General features: G+C 39.9%; 1 protein-coding gene across 1 annotated transcript in view; it reads left to right on the top strand.

Annotated features, from left to right (window-relative positions):
- The window catches only part of OSTM1 (osteoclastogenesis associated transmembrane protein 1), a 37,686-nt gene that overhangs the window by 5,896 nt on the left and 14,293 nt on the right, over positions 1–17,497 (top strand). The window contains exons 2-3 of the mRNA XM_056125226.1: positions 8,033–8,147; positions 16,368–16,465. Of these exons, the coding sequence (XP_055981201.1) occupies positions 8,033–8,147; positions 16,368–16,465 (213 nt within the window). The remainder of the gene's footprint in view (positions 1–8,032; positions 8,148–16,367; positions 16,466–17,497) is intronic.

Raw genomic sequence — 17,497 nt, 5'->3', positions numbered from 1 at the left:
CCTACACCAGAGCCCATTTAATCTGCCTTCTCAGGAAACTGATCTTGTTAAAATTTCCACTTTCTCATATATCTTCACCTTTGTAAGAGTATTCCTATGGATTTGCTGATTAGTTTTCACTTTCTCAGCATTTCTCCGCCATTGTTTGATGGCTCTTGAACGATGGATGTATTCTGGTTAGTCTTTTCCAACTCCTCACTCTATATATTGTGACCCAGACCTATGTTACCCAAACTCTGCTTTTCATGTCACCCTCCAAAAATTTTAAAAGGTTTTTCATTGTCTGACTCAGGATCTTCGAGACCTGTTACATTGCGCTGGTTTCTCCCTCTGATGTCTCTACTTTCAGAGACCCCCTCCACTTTATGTAGGTGGGCCTGCTGAATACTCCCCAGGACCAGATATTCATTCCCACACTCACCCTTTGATTTTATTCTTCCCATCTGGGATCCTCTCCCCTTGCTTGGTATAGTGCTTAATTTAAATCCCACTTCGTTTATGAACTCTTTCTTTTTCTTTTTTTTTTCTTTACCTAATTTTAATACTCAGTTCTTGTCCAGCATGATCATTTTCAACTGTTATTTTCATACCAGTCCTTTCTCTTATCTTTCCTGCCCTGTTCCCCTCCACACTTGTGGTAGATTTCAGTAATTGACTAGTTCTCCTAGCCCCTGTTTTCCTTGGCCCTGGATATTGGTCTTCTAATATACATATATATGTATATATATAAGAAGACCTAATATATAAATATATATGTATATTTATTTTTTTAAATATACCACAAATGAATGCAGTCATTCTATATATGTCCCCCCTTTTACTTCTGACTCATTTCACTCACTTTGATACGCTTCATGCCCATCCATTTATGGGCAAATTTCATGACTTTGTTTTTCCTAACAGTGCATAGTATTCCATTGTGTAGATGTGCCATAGTTTCTTTATCCATTTATCTGTTCTCGGGCCCCCAGGTTGTTTCAGATTTTGGCTATTGTGAATAGTGCTGCAGTGAAGATAGGAGTGTAGATGGTGTTTCAGCTGTGTGTTTTTGGGCATCCAGGGTATATTCGTAGAAGTGGTATTATTGGGTCAAATGGGAGTTCAATTTCTAGTTTTTTTTAGGAATTTCCATATTGTTTTACAAAAAAGCTTTATCAGTCAGTGTTCCCACCAACAACTGAAGGAGAGTCCCTTTCTCCCCACATCCATACCAGCACCGGTTCTTATTCTTTTGGATGTGTACCAGTCTCTGTAGTATGAAATGATATCTCATTGTTGTTTTGATTTGCATCTCCCTGATGATTAGTGATGAAGAACATTTTTTATGTGCCTTTTGGCCATTCAAATTTCTTTAAGGAAGTTTCTGTTCATTTCTTCTTCCCATTTTCTGATGGGGTTAGAGTTTTTTTTCTTATAAAGTTCAACTAGTGCTTTGTATATCTTTGATTTTTTTTCCTTTTTTTTCCTTCTTTTTGGGTCTTACCTGGTGTACCCCTGGCTCATGCACTCAGGAATTACTGCTGGCAGTGCTCGGGAGACCATATGGGATGCTGGGAATTAAATCCAGGTCGGCCGCGTGCAAGGCAAATGACCTACCTGCTGTGGTATCAGTGCTGCTGACTCGGGTTCGATTCCCAGCATCCCATATGGTCCCCTGAGTACTGCCAGGAGTAATTCCTGAGCATTGCTGGGTATGACCCCAAAAAGCAAAAAACAAACAAACAAACAAAACCGCTATCTTTGATATTAACCCCTTATCAGAAGGGTATTGGGTGAACCATCTTTCCCATTCTGAAGACTGTCTTTGTATCTTTTTTTTTTATATATAATTTATTTATTTATTTATTGAATCGCTGTGGGAAAAGTTACGAAGCTTTCAGGTTTAGGTCTCGGTCATGCAAATATCAATCACATTTCCCTTTACCAATACTTATTTTTCACCACGAAGAACCCAATATACCCCACCCCCACCCCCCCAATGCCTGTGAGGCAGATGAATTCTAGTTAACACTCTATCTACTTTGACTAGCTTCATTGTTTCAATAAAAGTTGCACCATTATTATTTAGAGTTTACCCCTCCCTCCCCCCCCAATCAGATATGCTGAAAAAGCATCGTGAAATGATTTGCTTTCTACAGCTGGGTTCAAGAATTAAGTGATGTCGCGCGGCCGTGCGGTTTTGGATTTCTGCTATTTTACTTATTAACCCTGGAAGTATTTCTACTGAGAGTCAGATAATTAAGAGATTGGTTTCTGTGCTCTGGAGTCATGGCCGTGCTGGAGAGCTGCTCGTGGGGGGCAACTGGTGACCTCGGTAGGGCATGAAGGACGGGCCGGAACGCCCCCCTTCCCATGAGGTTTTAGTCGCCCCCTCACCCCCGGCTCATACCTGCTGTCCACAAGGCTCCCCTGCAGCCGCCATCTTTCTTTCCAGAGAGGAGAGGGCGGATGTCTTTGTATCTTGGTCACTGTTTCTTCTGAGGTGCAGAAGCTCCTTTTGTTTAATGTAGCCCTATTTGTTTATCTTTGCTTCCACTTGCTTGGTCAGTGGTGTTTCATCTTTGAAGATACCTTTAGCTTCAACATTGTGAGGGTTTTGCCGATGTTTCTTTCATGTACCTTATGAATTCGGTACGGACTCTTTCTTAATTTCCCCCACCTACAATGGGGTGGTTACATCTACAATCAACTAAGTTGCTTTACTTATTGAACATCTGTGTATGCTGTACTGTCATGATTTTTAACCAACTAGCTCTCAGCAATTTAAAGACTGATCACGTATACAACTACATGCACTGAAGTACCTGAAGTTGATAGCTGTAGCACTGTAGCACTGTCCTCCCATTGTTCATTGATTTACTCGAGTGGGCCCAGTAACATCTCCATTGTGAGACTTTTTGTTACTGTGTTTGGCATATCAAATACGTCACTGGTAGCTTGCTAGGCTTTGCCATGCGAGGGAGATACTCTTGGTAGCTTGTCAGGCTCTCCGAGAGGGGCGGAGGAATCAAACCCGGGTCAGTCAGGTCGGCCATGTGTAAGGCAAACACCCTACCCACTGTGCTATTGCTCCAGCCCTAGCTGGATAGGTTGGAAATAGCCTATGTCAGATATTATTACCAGGCCTTGTGCTAAGTGATCATTTACTTCAGCAACTATTAAACTCATAGTTATGATACAGAAGTGTATAGAAGTCACCTCAGCTGCTGAAGATTGCCTGCTAGTGACCCAAGATTGTCTGATTCCTCAGGACATGAGCTATTTAAGAAGCTGTAAATGGGGGCTGAAGAGATGGTAGAACTGATGGATACTAGTCCACCCCATGTCATCCCATGAGCACCTCCAGGAGTGATCCTTTAATGCTGAGCCAGGAGTAAGTCTGGAGCACTACCAGTGTGGCCTAAAAAAATAAAATTAAAAAATGTAAAAAGTTATTATTACTTTTTATTGAATCACCATGAGATACACAGTTGCAAAGTTGTTCATGATTGGGTTTCAGTCATACAGTGTTCCAACACCTGTCTATTCACCAGTGTACATTTCTCACCAACAATGTCCCCAGTTTCCCTGCTACCCCCTCCCCCAGATCAGATTATCATGTTTGTCCCTTTACCTACTTTCAACACTCAGTTCTTGTCCAGAGTGATCATTGTCATAGTGGTCCTTTCTCGATGCTAACCACTCTTGCCATTCCCACAGACTTGTAGCAAGCTTTCAACTATGGTCCAGTCCTCCTAGCCCTTGTTCCTACTATTCTTGTATAGTATACTCATACTATGTTTTTTTTTATATTCCACAAATCAGTACAATTATTTTATGTCTGTCCCTCTCCTTCTGATTCTTTCACTCAGCATGATACTTTCCATGTCCATCATTTATAAGCAAATTGTATGACTATGTTTTTCCTGGTGGCTGCAGAGTATTCTGTTATCTAGAAGTTTAGTTTCTTTATCCAGTCATCTATTCCCAGGCAATCGGGTTGTTTCCAGATTCTGGCTATTGTGAATAGTGGTGCAATGAACATAGAAGTGCAGAAGACATTTCTGCTATGTGTTTTTGAACTCCCAAGATATATTCCCAGAGTGGGATTGCTGGGTCTTATAGAAACCCAGTTTCTAGTTTTTTTGAGGAATGTCCATATTGTTTTCCAAAAAGGCTGGACCAATTGGCATTCCCACCAACAGTAAATGAGTGTCCCTTTCTCCCCACATCCATGCCAGCACTGGTTGTTCTTGTTCCTTTTGATATGTGCCAGTCTCTGTGGCGTGGGATGGTATCTCATTGTTGTTTTGATTTGCATCTCCCTAATGATTAGTGATGTAGAGCATTTTTTTTTTATGCCTTTTGGCCATTTATATTTCTTCTTTGAAGAGGTTTCTGTTCATTTTTTTCTCCCCATTTTTTGATTAGGTTGAAATTTTTTTCTTGTAAAGCTCTATCGGTGCCTTTTATATCTTTGATATTAACCCCTATCAGTTGGTTATTGGGTAAATAATTAAAAAACAAAACTTAAAAAAGTAGGTAATGGAAATTGTTGTCATTGGATGATAAAATTGCTCTGAAAGCAATTTTATGCAAGGGACTTCAAAATGTGTTGTTTAATTCAATGTTTTAAAAGCAATTATTCATGTTGGTGCATCTTTTAAAGAAGTCATAAAACTAAGTCATAATGAACTTTATATATGTGGAGAGAGAGAGAGAGAATTTCTTTTGTTTTGTTTGTGCGGGGGGCCATGCCAGGCCATACTTGGGTTACTCCTGACTTTGGCTCTACACTCAGGAATCACTCCTGGAGGTGCTCAGGGCACTGTATATGGTGCTTGGGATTGAACATGGTCAACTGTGTACAAGGCAAGCGCCTTACCCACTGAACTATCTCTCTAGCCCTCAGAGAGCTTAAAGCAAGGATGATGTCCCTTCCCTCTTTCCTCATCCCACACACTGACAGTTTCTTCTTAGAGAACGGACTCTCCTCTCTAGTTATCTATCACATTAAATTCCCTTTTTCTATGTCTGTGGGGGCTTCTAAGAGCCCAGTGTTGGTGGCATATTTTACTTATATTTTAAATCCTTAAAACTCTGGGGGTTGTTTTGCCTTGTGTTGCAGGGGCACGCCCTTTGTGGTATTATGCTATGAGGCTACTCCAGGTGGTGCCTGGGGAATATGTGGGATTGAACCTAGGGCTTCTGCATGAAGAGCATATGATCTGACCCTTTTAGCTATGTCCCTGGCCCCCAAATTCCAGAATTATTTTTTGGGGGGCACATCCAGTGCTACTCGGGTGTTACTCTTGGGTCTGCACCCAGAAATCACTCCTGGCAGTGCTCAGGAGGCCGCATGGGATGCCAGGGGACCTTATGGGACGATGGGATAAATAACCACATGCAAGGTGAGCACCTTACCCAGTACTATCACTTCACCACGAAAACTCCTGTTTTTTTTAATTGTTTGTCATTTGTGATCACACCCGATAGTGCTAGGTGCTACTGGCTTGGTTTTTTGGGGTAACTCCTGATGGTACTTAGGGATGTGGTGCTGCAGAGTGAACCCTCAAAGCATGTACTCCAGGCCTTTTGAGTTATCTCCCATGTGCTCCAGGATTTATTTATTTTGACAGAGGGGGCAGAGGGTGGGGGATGGGGGAGTGCTGTGGGGACACTTCCAGAAGTGCTTAGGAACTTTTTTTTTTTAATTTTTTTCCCTTTATTTTATTTTTTTTTACAATTGTAGATTTACAATTTTTTGTGCTTTGGTTTCAATTATACAATGATCAGATACCCATCCCTCCACCAGTGCCCATTTTCCACCACCATGGATAATATCCCTCCCACCCCCATCCCCCCATCCCCCCTGTCTTGTGGCAGGGCAATCCCCTGTGTTCTCTCTCTCCTTTTGGGTGTTGTGGTCTGCAAAAGAGGCATTGAGTGGCAAACATGTTCAGTCCATAGTCTACTTTCGACATGCATCTCCCCTCCTGGGAGGATCCTCCAAACATCCTTTATTTGGTGCTCCCTTCTCTATCTGAACTGCCCTTTCCTCTAGGATACCCGGCTGGCCTCTAAGTTATGGAGTAATCCTCCTGGTGCTGATCTCAGCTATTCTTGGGTATTAATCTCATACTTTGTTACTTTATATCCCCCAGATGAAAGCAATCTTTCTATGTCTATCCCTCTCTTTCTGACTCATTTCGCTTAGCATGATACTTTCCATATTGTACCACTTGTATGTAAATTTCATGACTTCATCTTTTCTAACAGCTACATAGTACTCCATTGTGTAGATGTACCAAAGTTTCTTTAACCAGTCATCTGTTCGTGGGCATTCAGGTTTCTTCCAGTTTCTAGCTATTGTAAAGAGTGCTGCAATGAACAAACAAGTGCAGATGTCACTTCGACTATACATTTTTGCCTCTCTGGGATATATTCCCAGGAGTGGTATTGCTGGGTCAAATGGGAGCTCAATTTCTAATTTTTTGAGAATCGTCCATACTGTTTTCCAGAAGGGCTGAACCAGTGGACATTCCCACCAACAGTGAAGGAGTGTCCCTTTCTCGCCACATCCACGCCAGCATCGGTTGCTTTTGTTCTTTTGGATGTGGGCCAGTCTCTGAGGTGTGAGATGGTATCTCATTGTGGTTTTGATCTGCATCTCCCTGATGATTAATGATGTAGAGCATTTTCTCATGTGCTTTTTTGCCATTCGGATTTCTTCTTTGAGAAAGTTTCTGTTCATTTCATTGCCCCATTTTTTGATGGGGTTGGATGTTTTCTTCTTGTGGAGTTTAACCAGTATTTTGTATATCCTGGATATCAACCCCTTGTCAGATATGTATTCGGTGAATATCCTTTCCCATTCTGTAGACTGTCTTTGTATTTTGGTCACTGTTTCTTTGGAGGTGCAGAAGGGAACTTTTTTTTTTTTTGGCAGGAGTTGGGGGTGAGGGGCACATCTGGCAATGCTCAGGGCTTATTCCTGACTCTGCACTTAGGAATCATTTCTAGTGGTGCGTGGGGGAGCATATGGGATGCCAGGGATTGAACCTGAGCAGCCATGTGGAGGGCAAGTGCCTCTCCACCCGCTGTAATATCTCTGACCCATCAGGGACTGTTCTTGGCTCAGAATGATCCCTGGTGATGCTCAGGGAACCATGTATCATGCCTGGGATCAATTTGTGTTAGCTGTTGACTGTCTTAGCTCCTGTACTGTTTCTCCAGCTGCGTCAAGGATCTTTTAGTGCCTGGTAGATAGTAGGAGTTAAATAACTGAAAGAATATAGAGTCAGTAGGACTTAGTTCCTTGCTTTTGGCACAAAGGAAAGGAAATATACAAGGATCAAGTAATCAGAAACTTGGATTTATTGTAAGAAAAGGAAATATATAAGGATCAAGTAACCAGGAACTTGGATTTATTGTTTGCATAGTGTAATTTTCATGATTAAAGTTACTTATGTAAAGTACATTCTTATATCTGGGTACAAACGGGATATTCACCTTTTCTTGTGGATCATAAGATTTTGAACTTGAACTTGCTTGGAAGCTGAAACTAAATGTTTTATAATCATTTACCTTCCAGACTGAAACAATTTCATAAGTAATATATGTTCATTATAGGAACATTTAGACAGTATATGAAGGACAAAAATGAACAAAAAGTCTATTTTTATTATTCAGAAATAAGCACTACAATATTTTTGTGGATAGCCTTTCTAGTTTTTCTTTTTCTTACGTATTGATAGAGAGTAATAAATAGTTATGCATAATAGTATTGCAGGTGTAAGGAGTTCTACAGAAGGAAGAAGAGGGAAAGAACCATTGTAAAAGAAGGAAAGATTTTTCTTTCTTTGTACGTGAACCTGGTACCAATAAATGTCAGCTGCTAGTATTTTATTACATTATGACATCATTATCTGGTTATATCAAGCAAAAGCACTAATTTTGGTAAAAATTTTAATTTTATAGTTTTTTGACTTCAGGTTAAGTGTTTGCGAGGTCTCAAAATACTAAAATTGTATTTTTCTGTTTTTTGTTACAGAATGCTTCAGAGAGTCCTAATTGTGCCAGAAGTCTCTTAATGTCAGATAGAATGCAGATAGTTGTGATTTTGTCTGAATTTTTTAATTCCACGTGGGAGAAAGCAAATTGTGCAAGTAAGTAATCCTTTCATGTGTTATGCTGCAGTTATGGTTTAGTAGTTCAGATATCAGAGTTTATTTTCCTTAATATTTGAATCTTTGCAGTTAGATTTTTTTTTTTAACTATGATACTAACTTCAGTGTCGTAGTTAATCAGTGAGATTGTTGGGCAGATACTGAAATGTATAGCTGTCAGAGGTAGGCACTTTGTAGACAGAAGGATCTGGGTTTGATTCTGAGCTCTGCCACTTACTAGCCCTAATTTACTAGCTGTCGGACTTTGGGAATAACATTTTGCCTCTTCAACTTTGTTTTCTTCATCTGTAAATTGGAAGGCAGCTATGCTCACCACTATACTGCCAACGCCCATTCCATCTCATCTGTAAATTGGTACTAGGAATTGAACCTACCATAAAGATTGTTTTAAGGATGACACAAGGGCCAGAGAGATAAGTGCAGGCGATAATACCTTTTGGCCTTTCATGTGGGGCTGACCCTTGTTTGACTCCCCAGCACCATATGGCCCAGTGAGCACAGTCAGGAGTGACTCCTGAGCACAGAGCCAAGAGTAAGCCTGAGCAGTACTGCTTGCGGCTCCACCCTACCCCCCCAAAAGAAAGGAAAGAAAGAAATTAAAAAAGTAAAAAGGATTAAATAAATTCAGTTGTACAGAGCATTTAGCTCAGCATCTAGCACATAGTCAATGTCCAAAAACTGTTAACTGTTTAATATTAATTATCATGTTTATAATCTGTCAAGTGGCAGTGGTAGGAGTGCTAACATCTGTTCTACCAGTTTTGCAGGTTTATTTCTATTTTTCATTAAAATAAAATTCATTTTAATCAATCATTAGAATAATTAAAATCACTGCTTTATTTTTATTTAGCTGTCTTTTTTACATTAAAACACATTTGAGCCACATTTAGCAGTACTCAAGGATGATTCTCACTCAGTTTGGTGCTTGGGGTATGTACGTAGTGCAAAGGATTGAACTTGAACCTTCTGCCTACACAGATTGTGCTCCAGTCCATTGAGTTATTTTTCTGGCCCCCACTATTTAAATTTTTTTTTAAATTATTTTCTTTGCTTTTTGAGTCACATCAGGTGATGCACAGGGGTTACTCCTGGCTTTGTACTCAGGAATTACTCCTGATGGTGCTCGGGGGACCATATGGGATGCTGGGAATCAAACCTGGGTTGGCCGTGTGCAAGACAAATGCCCTACCTGCTGTACTAAATTGCTTCAGCCTCCCACTATTTTAATTTTAAAGTGTTTTCAGGGCTGGGCAGATGACTTAAAGGACTGAAGTGCACTTCATGAAGATACCCTGAGTTTGATCCTGATATCTCACGGTCCCCTGGGCACTGCTAGAAATGGACCCCTGAAGACATAACTTTTAAACCTTGAGCACCACTGGGTGTGGCCCAAAGACCAAAAGTAACCAGCCAACCAACAGAAAGCCCTTACAGATAAATTTCTTTTTTTAAAAAATGTGTTTTCCATTATGGACACTTCTCAAAAAAGTAGAAATTGAGCTCCCATTTGACCCAGCAATACCACTTCTGGGAATATATCCCAGAGATGCAAAAAAGTATAGTCGAAATGGCATCTGTACTTATATGTTCATTGCAGCACTGTTTACAATAGCCAGAATCTGGAAAAAACCCAAGTGCTCGAAAACAGATGACTGGTTAAAGAAACTTTGGTACATCTACACAATGGAATACTATGCAGCTGTTAGAAAAGATGAAGTCATGAAATTTGTATATAGGTGGATCTACATGGAGAGTATCATGTTAAGTGAAATGAGTCAGAAAGAGAGAGACAGACATAGAAAGATTGCACTCATTTGTGGAATATAAAGTAACAGAATGGGAGACTAACACCCAAGAATAGTAGAGATAAGTACCAGAAGGATCACTCCACAGCTTAGAAGCAGGCCTCACATGCTGGGGGAAAAAGCAGCACAGACAGAGAAGGGACCACCAAATAAAGGGTGCTAGGAGGACCCACTCGGGATGGGAGATGTGGGCTGAAAGTAGACTAGATGGCCACTTAATACCTCTATTGTAGACCACAATACCCAAAAAGAGAGAGCAAGAGGGAATGTCCTTCCACAGTGATGGGGTAGGGTGGAGGGGATGGGGTGGGGGTGGTGGGAGGGGTGCGGGGACCATTGGTGGTGGAAAATGGGCACTGGTGGAGGGATGGGTACTTGATCATTGTATGACTGAAACGCAAGCACACAAGTTTGTAAGCCTGTAACTGTACCTCATGGTGATTCACTAATAAAAAAAATTTAAAAAATTAAATGCACCACTTAAAATTGAATTTTAAAAAAGGTGTGTTTTCAGTATCAGCTATGTGCTATACATTTCTTGGTTTCCTTGCTTTATAATTTGATGAGAACATTTTATTTATAATATACTCTTAGGAAAGAAAAGTAAATCTTACACAAATACTTTAATAACAGAGACGTTGAAAATGAAATAAACTGGGGAAGATATAAAATGCCTTTTGATCCCACATATGATTTAAAAAAATTTTTTAAAAAAAATTTTTATTAGTGAGACACCATGAGGTACAGATATAGACTTACAAATTTTGGGGCTTAGGTTTCAATTATACTGTCCTCCCGTTGTTCATCGACTTGCTCGAGCGGGCCCAGTAATGTCTCCATTTTGAGACTTGTTGTTACTGTGTTTGGCATATTGAATATGTCACGGGTAGCTTGCCAGGCTCTGCCGTGCGGGTGAGATACTCTTGGTAGCTTGCCGGGCTCTCCAAAAGGGGCGAAGGAATCGAACCCGGCTCAGCAGGGCTGGCTGCGCGCAAGGCAAATGCCCTACCGCTGTGCTATCGCTCCAGCCCTTCAATTATACAATGATCAAATACCCATCTCTCCATCAGTGACCATTTCCCACCACCATGGATCCCAGTATTCCTCCCACCCCTCATCCCCCCACATTCCACCCTGCCTCTGTTCTCTCCTTTTGTTCTCTTTTGTTCTCTCCTTTTGGGTGTTGGATCCCACATATGATTTTATTTTGTTTTATTTATTTATTTATTTTTGCTTTTTTTTGGATCACACCCAGCGATGCACAGGGGTTACTTCTGGTTCATGCACTCAGAAATTACTCCTGGCTATGTTTGGGGGACCATATGGGATTCTGGGAATCGAACCCGGGTTGAGCCGCATGTAAGGCAAACGCCCTACCCTCTGTGCTATCACTCAGCCCCCCACATATGATTTTAATAAACAGAGATGAAGGATATTGCAGTTTTAGGAGCATCATAGACAGAGATCCAGAAATATAAAAAGAAATGTCATTCATTCAGGCTGGTGTGCATACTCTGCATGCTGGAGGTCTGGGTTTGAGCTTTGGTACCACTTGATCCCCTAGAACATCGCCAGGAATAAACCCAATCACTGAGCTTGAAAATCAGCTCAAGTGTACTGCTGGGGATCACCCCAAAACAAAGCAAAAGAAAACAAACCAAATGAGCAAAATTATTGTATATTGAAGTGCAGTAGGAGAAATAAAAAGGAAAAATAGAACTTTAACTTTAGATAAAGTAACTTACTATTTATGCCAAATTTTTCATATTGCTTAGTCCACCTGCTTATTAATTAGAAATGGTTTTAAAATCCAGTATTTAAAAATTTGCCATGCCATTAGTATAAAAAATTTACCCCTGCCAAATTATACTGTTTAAAAGAAGATAATTGACAGCTATCAGATCTCTTCATATGATCAGCAAATTCAAATGAATTGAGACAGAACTTAAGAGTATTTTTATGGTGTACTGCAAAGGAAAAGACACTTAGCAAGGGATCTTTTCATTTGTTGTTTTCTTCAAATGAACTAAATTAAAAGCAGTTTCTTAGAAAAGATTCTTCTGCTCAATCCAGTTTGAGCTGGATGTTCTGTATTGCATTTTTAGGTCATGCTTTGAATTTTTAGCTCCAGAGTGTTTTTGGTTTTGTTATTTTATTATTTCTCTTTGTGAACTTCTCATTTTGTTTGTGTATTGTTTTCTTGATTTTGCTGAATTGTCTTCTTGTTTTCTTCTAGCTCATTGAGTTTCCTTAGAATAATTGTTCTGAATTCCCTTTCCCCATATCACTCTCCAGGTCTTTGGATTTAGTTTATTGGAAGATTATTATAATCCTTCAGTGTTAACCAAAGTTCCTTGATTTTTCCTTGATTCATGTTGGAAAAAATGAAATGTTTAATCAAAAAAAAATTTCCCCCCCCCGGGAGTTTTGCTTTGCTATCTCCACAGTTGTTCAGCAAATAATTCCTCTGCCAACTTTACCAAGTTCCTTCAAGGGAAAAATCCCTTCTCTCAGCCCTGCTAGAGAATCTTGTACTTTCTCAAACTTTTCATAGATATGTATGTTCCATACTTCCTGTTCCTTCCTATGTCAGAATTCTTATTTTTCTCTCTTTTTTTTCTTTCTTTCTTTCTCTTTGGGTCACACCTGGCGATGCACAGTGGTTACTCCTGGCTTTGCACTCAGGGATTACTCTTAGCAGTGCTCAGGGGACCATATGGGATGCTGGGAATCGAACCAGGGTCGGCCGCATGCAAGACAAACACCCTACCTGTTGTGCTATCACTCCAGCCCCTCTAATTTTTCTCTTCTACAAAACATTAGGTCCTGTGTTGAGAGCTTCTGTTTTATTTCCCCTAAATCAGTGCTTCATCTCAAGTTTCTACTTTCTCCTTCGCCCACCAATGTGGGGTCTGTTTTCTGCACATACTCACTAGCTGTCTTCCAGTTCTAATTCTCATCACTGCATCACTGCCTTTGAGAGGTATGCACAGGAAACTGGCCACAGAATGAGTGAGGCAGGTGAGGCAGGTGGGGTGCTTGAGTTGCCCAGGGTGGGGCAGTATCTGTAGGTGGAGCTTTCCTAGGGGTTCACGGGTGGGCCTTGTCCCTTTAACCACTTTTTTTTTTTTGCTTTTTGGGTCACACCCGGCGATGCTCAGGGGTTACTCCTGGCTCATGCACTCAGGAATCACACCTGACGGTGCTCTGGGGATCATATGGGATGCTGGGAATCGAACCTGTATTGGCCATGTTGGCTGCGTGCAAGGCAGCCGCCGTACCCGCTGTGCTATCGCTCCAGCCCCCCTTTAACCACCTTTGACAGTGCTGTTTTCTCAGTCTCTTCCTGCGCCTCCCTCCCCCTCAGTTGTGGAGTTTCCGACTCAGTTCTCTGATCGAGGCAAGAGACAAATCAGCCTCAGCGTGTCTGAACAGCTGGGGAAGTTGGGTACTCACCCACAGGCTTCCCTCCTGTGGCTGTGTTGGGGGCCAAGTGTAATCTCTTTTGGCTCTGAGCTGTACTACCTTGGGAGAAGGTGATGTAGGTAATATCAGACTCTTCCATTTACCCACATTAGAGTGTTGAAACTCATATTTGGCTTCTTGGATCGTCTGTTCTTTGAAATATGGGACTTCTATAAAGGCACTCTCATCCGTGGATTATTATCCAGGTCTGTTCTGCACATGCCTCAGATTACATTTGTGAGGGATTGGAACTGATTAGCAGGTCACTTTAGGGTCCGTGTTTGGGAGACGTCTTTAGGGGAATTGAACCCAGGATCTCACATACGTAAGGCATGCATTTTACTGCTGAGCCCCATTCTTGGCCCCTACACCTGTCTTCCTGTTCCCAGTACACAAAGGGTAAACTCCTCCTGGGTCCCTTAGTGCTGGATCCCATAGTTCCCAAAAGGCCACTCATATTTATAGGCAAATGCCAGATATTTATTGTTGGGAACAGGGGACTGTCAAAACTTACGGATGTCTTGGCCATGATGCTGGTGTCCTGTTTTGGTTCTTGCCTCTAGAATACAGTATAAAATACTGTATTTTATTAAACTAGACCTCATAATAGTAGTTTACACATTTGTTTTTGCATACTAAAAGCTCTTTATGAATAACCTCTATAGTTATCTGGGTAATAATTTGCGAACATGAAGATGATTTTGAACATGGATATGTGTTCTACTGATGTATGTTCTGATCTATCAAAAGAAAATTAACGTCTTGAGAAGAAAAGGCTTTTTACAGTAAGTTCACTAGCTGGATAGGAAATAAACTGGTAGTTTTATAGGAGAAAAGGCATCCAAATGTATTTATTTTTAATCTTATAGCATCTGGGGATCACTAGAAAGAAAGTGAGTACTCCCCTTACCCCCACCCCTCACACAAAAAAGCTACTTAAGTTTGAGAACTTACTACCATTTTAATAAGGGAAGGGAACTTACTACCATTTTAATAAGGGAAGGGAAGGGAAGAGGAATGTAGGAATATAGGCCACTTCAGGAATATGAAAAGATTTTTAGGAAAGATTAATGGGCCTTTAGAGGAAGAAAAGAAAGGGAGATGTGATTGTGGCTGAGTGTTTGAGTGTAGTGTCAAGTCCTAGTCTCTTTTTGTCCTCGTCTTTTCTGACTGATGAAATGCTTAGGAAAGGGATTTATAACTATTGTTTCTTTAGGCAGATAGAGAATTCAGAGAGAAACCCCTGTATTTACTCCTTTTCAAGTCCCTTCAGCACAAAAAAATTCTTACTGCATATTTTAGAAAGTCATATTCACCACCCTTCACTTGCTCTGTCTTGATTCTTTAAAAATCAGTACTGAAACTTGGATAGGGCCACAGATGTGGCGCAGGGGTAGAAACCATGTGGGTCACTTGCCTCAACATGTGTGAGGCCCCAGGTTCAATCCCCAGCAATGAAAAACAAGTAACCTAGCCAGAAAGTCAGTTAATAATAGCCCCTCTCTTCCATATTTTACATACATGGAAATGTACTAAGACTTTTTATACTTGCTCATTTCTATCTTAGAATTTTAGTATTCATATTTATTAAACTTAATTGTGTTACTCAGGTGCAAAGATCCAACAGTTTATTATATATTTTTGAAGCTTGCCCTGTTTTTCAGTTGGTGGTTGGCTTTGTTGTTTTTTCATAAAACTAGTCTGAAAAACAGAGATCTTTCTATAAACCCCTAATAGATGGCACATACTTTATCTAAAGATGCATAATTCTTACTGTGATAATTTAGTAGATTTCTATGTAAGGTTTTAACTTGAATCCTTAACACCTTTAAGAAGGCCTCTTGAGCTGATGCCAGAGAAAGCAGCTATGCTAATCTGTCCTTGATGAGGCTGCATTGATTATCTGAGATGAGGAAAATTCATAATGACCACTTCACTTCGTGCTTATAGAAAGCTTTATTATTACTAATATTCCTTAACTTACTAATTTCTAAAATATATAGCTTTTCACTGCTCATCACCTTACGTTCTCCATTCCTGCAAAAGGATGAAAGTGGAATTTTACTGGAGTTCTTTTGTTTTGAAGTAGAAAGTCAGAGCTCTTTAATAATGAAGACATTTTTAACCCCACTAGTATAAATGAAATCTTTTGTGCGTTATAATACTACTGTCTAATGATCATTAAAAAATTTTGATGGTACTGCATTAATGCAGTACTTAAGAAGATGACCAGTCTTCTTCATTAGCTTTTGTTTAATTTTTAAATTATTTGAATGGAAAAGGAATGTCTGCCAGTGAAATAGAAGAGTAAGTTCTTTTGTATTCAAAGTAGCTTCCTATAAAAATTAAATTATACTTTTTATTTTTCATAATAATTTTATAAGTTAAGTGGTTTTTATTTTGGAATTTGGGGCCATACCCAGTGATGGCTGAGGAAAATCCTAAAGTTTTTCATGTGTCCTTAGACTATGCAACTGTTTCAGATGTAAATTTCTTGCATAAAATAAAGAAAAAGGAAATCGGTGACTTTTTGTTTTGTTTTTGGACTACACTTGGTGGTGCTTAGGGGTTATTCCTGGCTCTGTGCTCTGGAATCACTCCTGGTGGGGTTTGGGGGGGCCATACAGGATGCAGGGGATTGATCTAACCCGGATCAGGTGCGTGCAAGGCAAGTGCTCTACTTATAGATAATAGATCCCCTCTACTATCTCTCCAGTCCCAGGAAATGGTTAAAAAAATGATTTTTTAAAATTAGGAAACCAAAGGTGTAAGCTTCATGTATTTGGAAAATAATCTTATGTGTTATGTAACATTTTACACTGATTGAATAAGGTGCTATAGTGTGAAACAGATGATACAGCTTAAGAGGTAGATGATGGAATAACATTTTTGCTTGAGACATATTAATATACTTTTTTTTCCTTGACAGATTGCTTAACGAACACAAGTGATGAATTATCTAATAGCACGATTTACTTCCTCACTCTATTTAATCACACCTTGACCTGCTTTGAAAATAACCTTCAGGTATTTTTTATATGATATTTAAAATTAAAATGTTGCCTTGTGCAGATGAATAATAAATAGTCTCAATTTATATATATAAAAGTCATTGTGATATTTATCTACACAATGTGGAGAATTTGGTGGTTGAGAGATTTTTGCTTCGATATTCCACTTATTAGCTCTTGGGTAAATCATCAAAACTTCAATTTTCTTATGTGTAAAGTGGAAAGGGAAACATCTGTCCTGACTATTTTCAAGTGTTTGGTAGTGAGGAGCCAGTTCCGATAATGAGTATGAATTTACTTACTGGGTCTGCAGGTTGTTTAATTAAAACACTGTATTAACCTTTGCTTTCCGTGTTATGCAAAAAGTTTTTGGAATGAGATATTATTATGCCCATGGGAAGCTTATTCTTTTCCAAGTATTTCTTATTAACATTTGCTTAAACATATATTACTGGAGTCAGAGCAGTAGTACAGTGGGTAGGGTGTTTGCCTTGCACACTGACCCAGGTTCAATCCCTGGCATCCCATGTAGTCCCCCAAGCACCACCAGGAGTAACCCCTGAGCATCACTGGATGTGACCCAAAAAGCAAAAACAAACAAACAAAAAAACCCTATATTACTTACTTTAAAAGGCATCTAATGGGCTGGAGAGATAGTATAGTGGGGAAGATATTTGCCTTGCATCAAGCCCATGTGGAGACTGCATTCATATTTATTTGAATTTGATTTTTAGCCAATTGACATGATTATTTATATTATTTTTATTAAATATTTTGTGCCCTTACCTTCTAACTGAACTTTACTCAAAACCCCTTCCAGGGGCTGGAGAGATAGTACAGTGGGTACTTGCACATGACCAACTCTGGTTCGATTCCCGGCATCCCATATGGTCCCAGCTCCAGGAATAATTCCTGAGTGCAGAGCTAGGAGTTACCCTTGAGCATAACCAGGTATGGCCCTAAGCCATAAGCAAAAAAAAAAAAAAAAAAAATTTCCAAACCCAAAAACACTTTCCCTACCCCAGTAACCATTCCATTAAGAGTCACT

This window comes from Sorex fumeus, unplaced genomic scaffold (genome assembly GCF_029834395.1).
Source record: "Sorex fumeus unplaced genomic scaffold, SorFum_2.1 ptg000054l, whole genome shotgun sequence".
In the NCBI taxonomy this organism is placed as follows: domain Eukaryota; kingdom Metazoa; phylum Chordata; class Mammalia; order Eulipotyphla; family Soricidae; genus Sorex; species Sorex fumeus.
The sequence above is the reverse complement of the archived record's forward strand: the minus strand, read 5'-3'. Positions and strand labels throughout refer to the sequence as shown.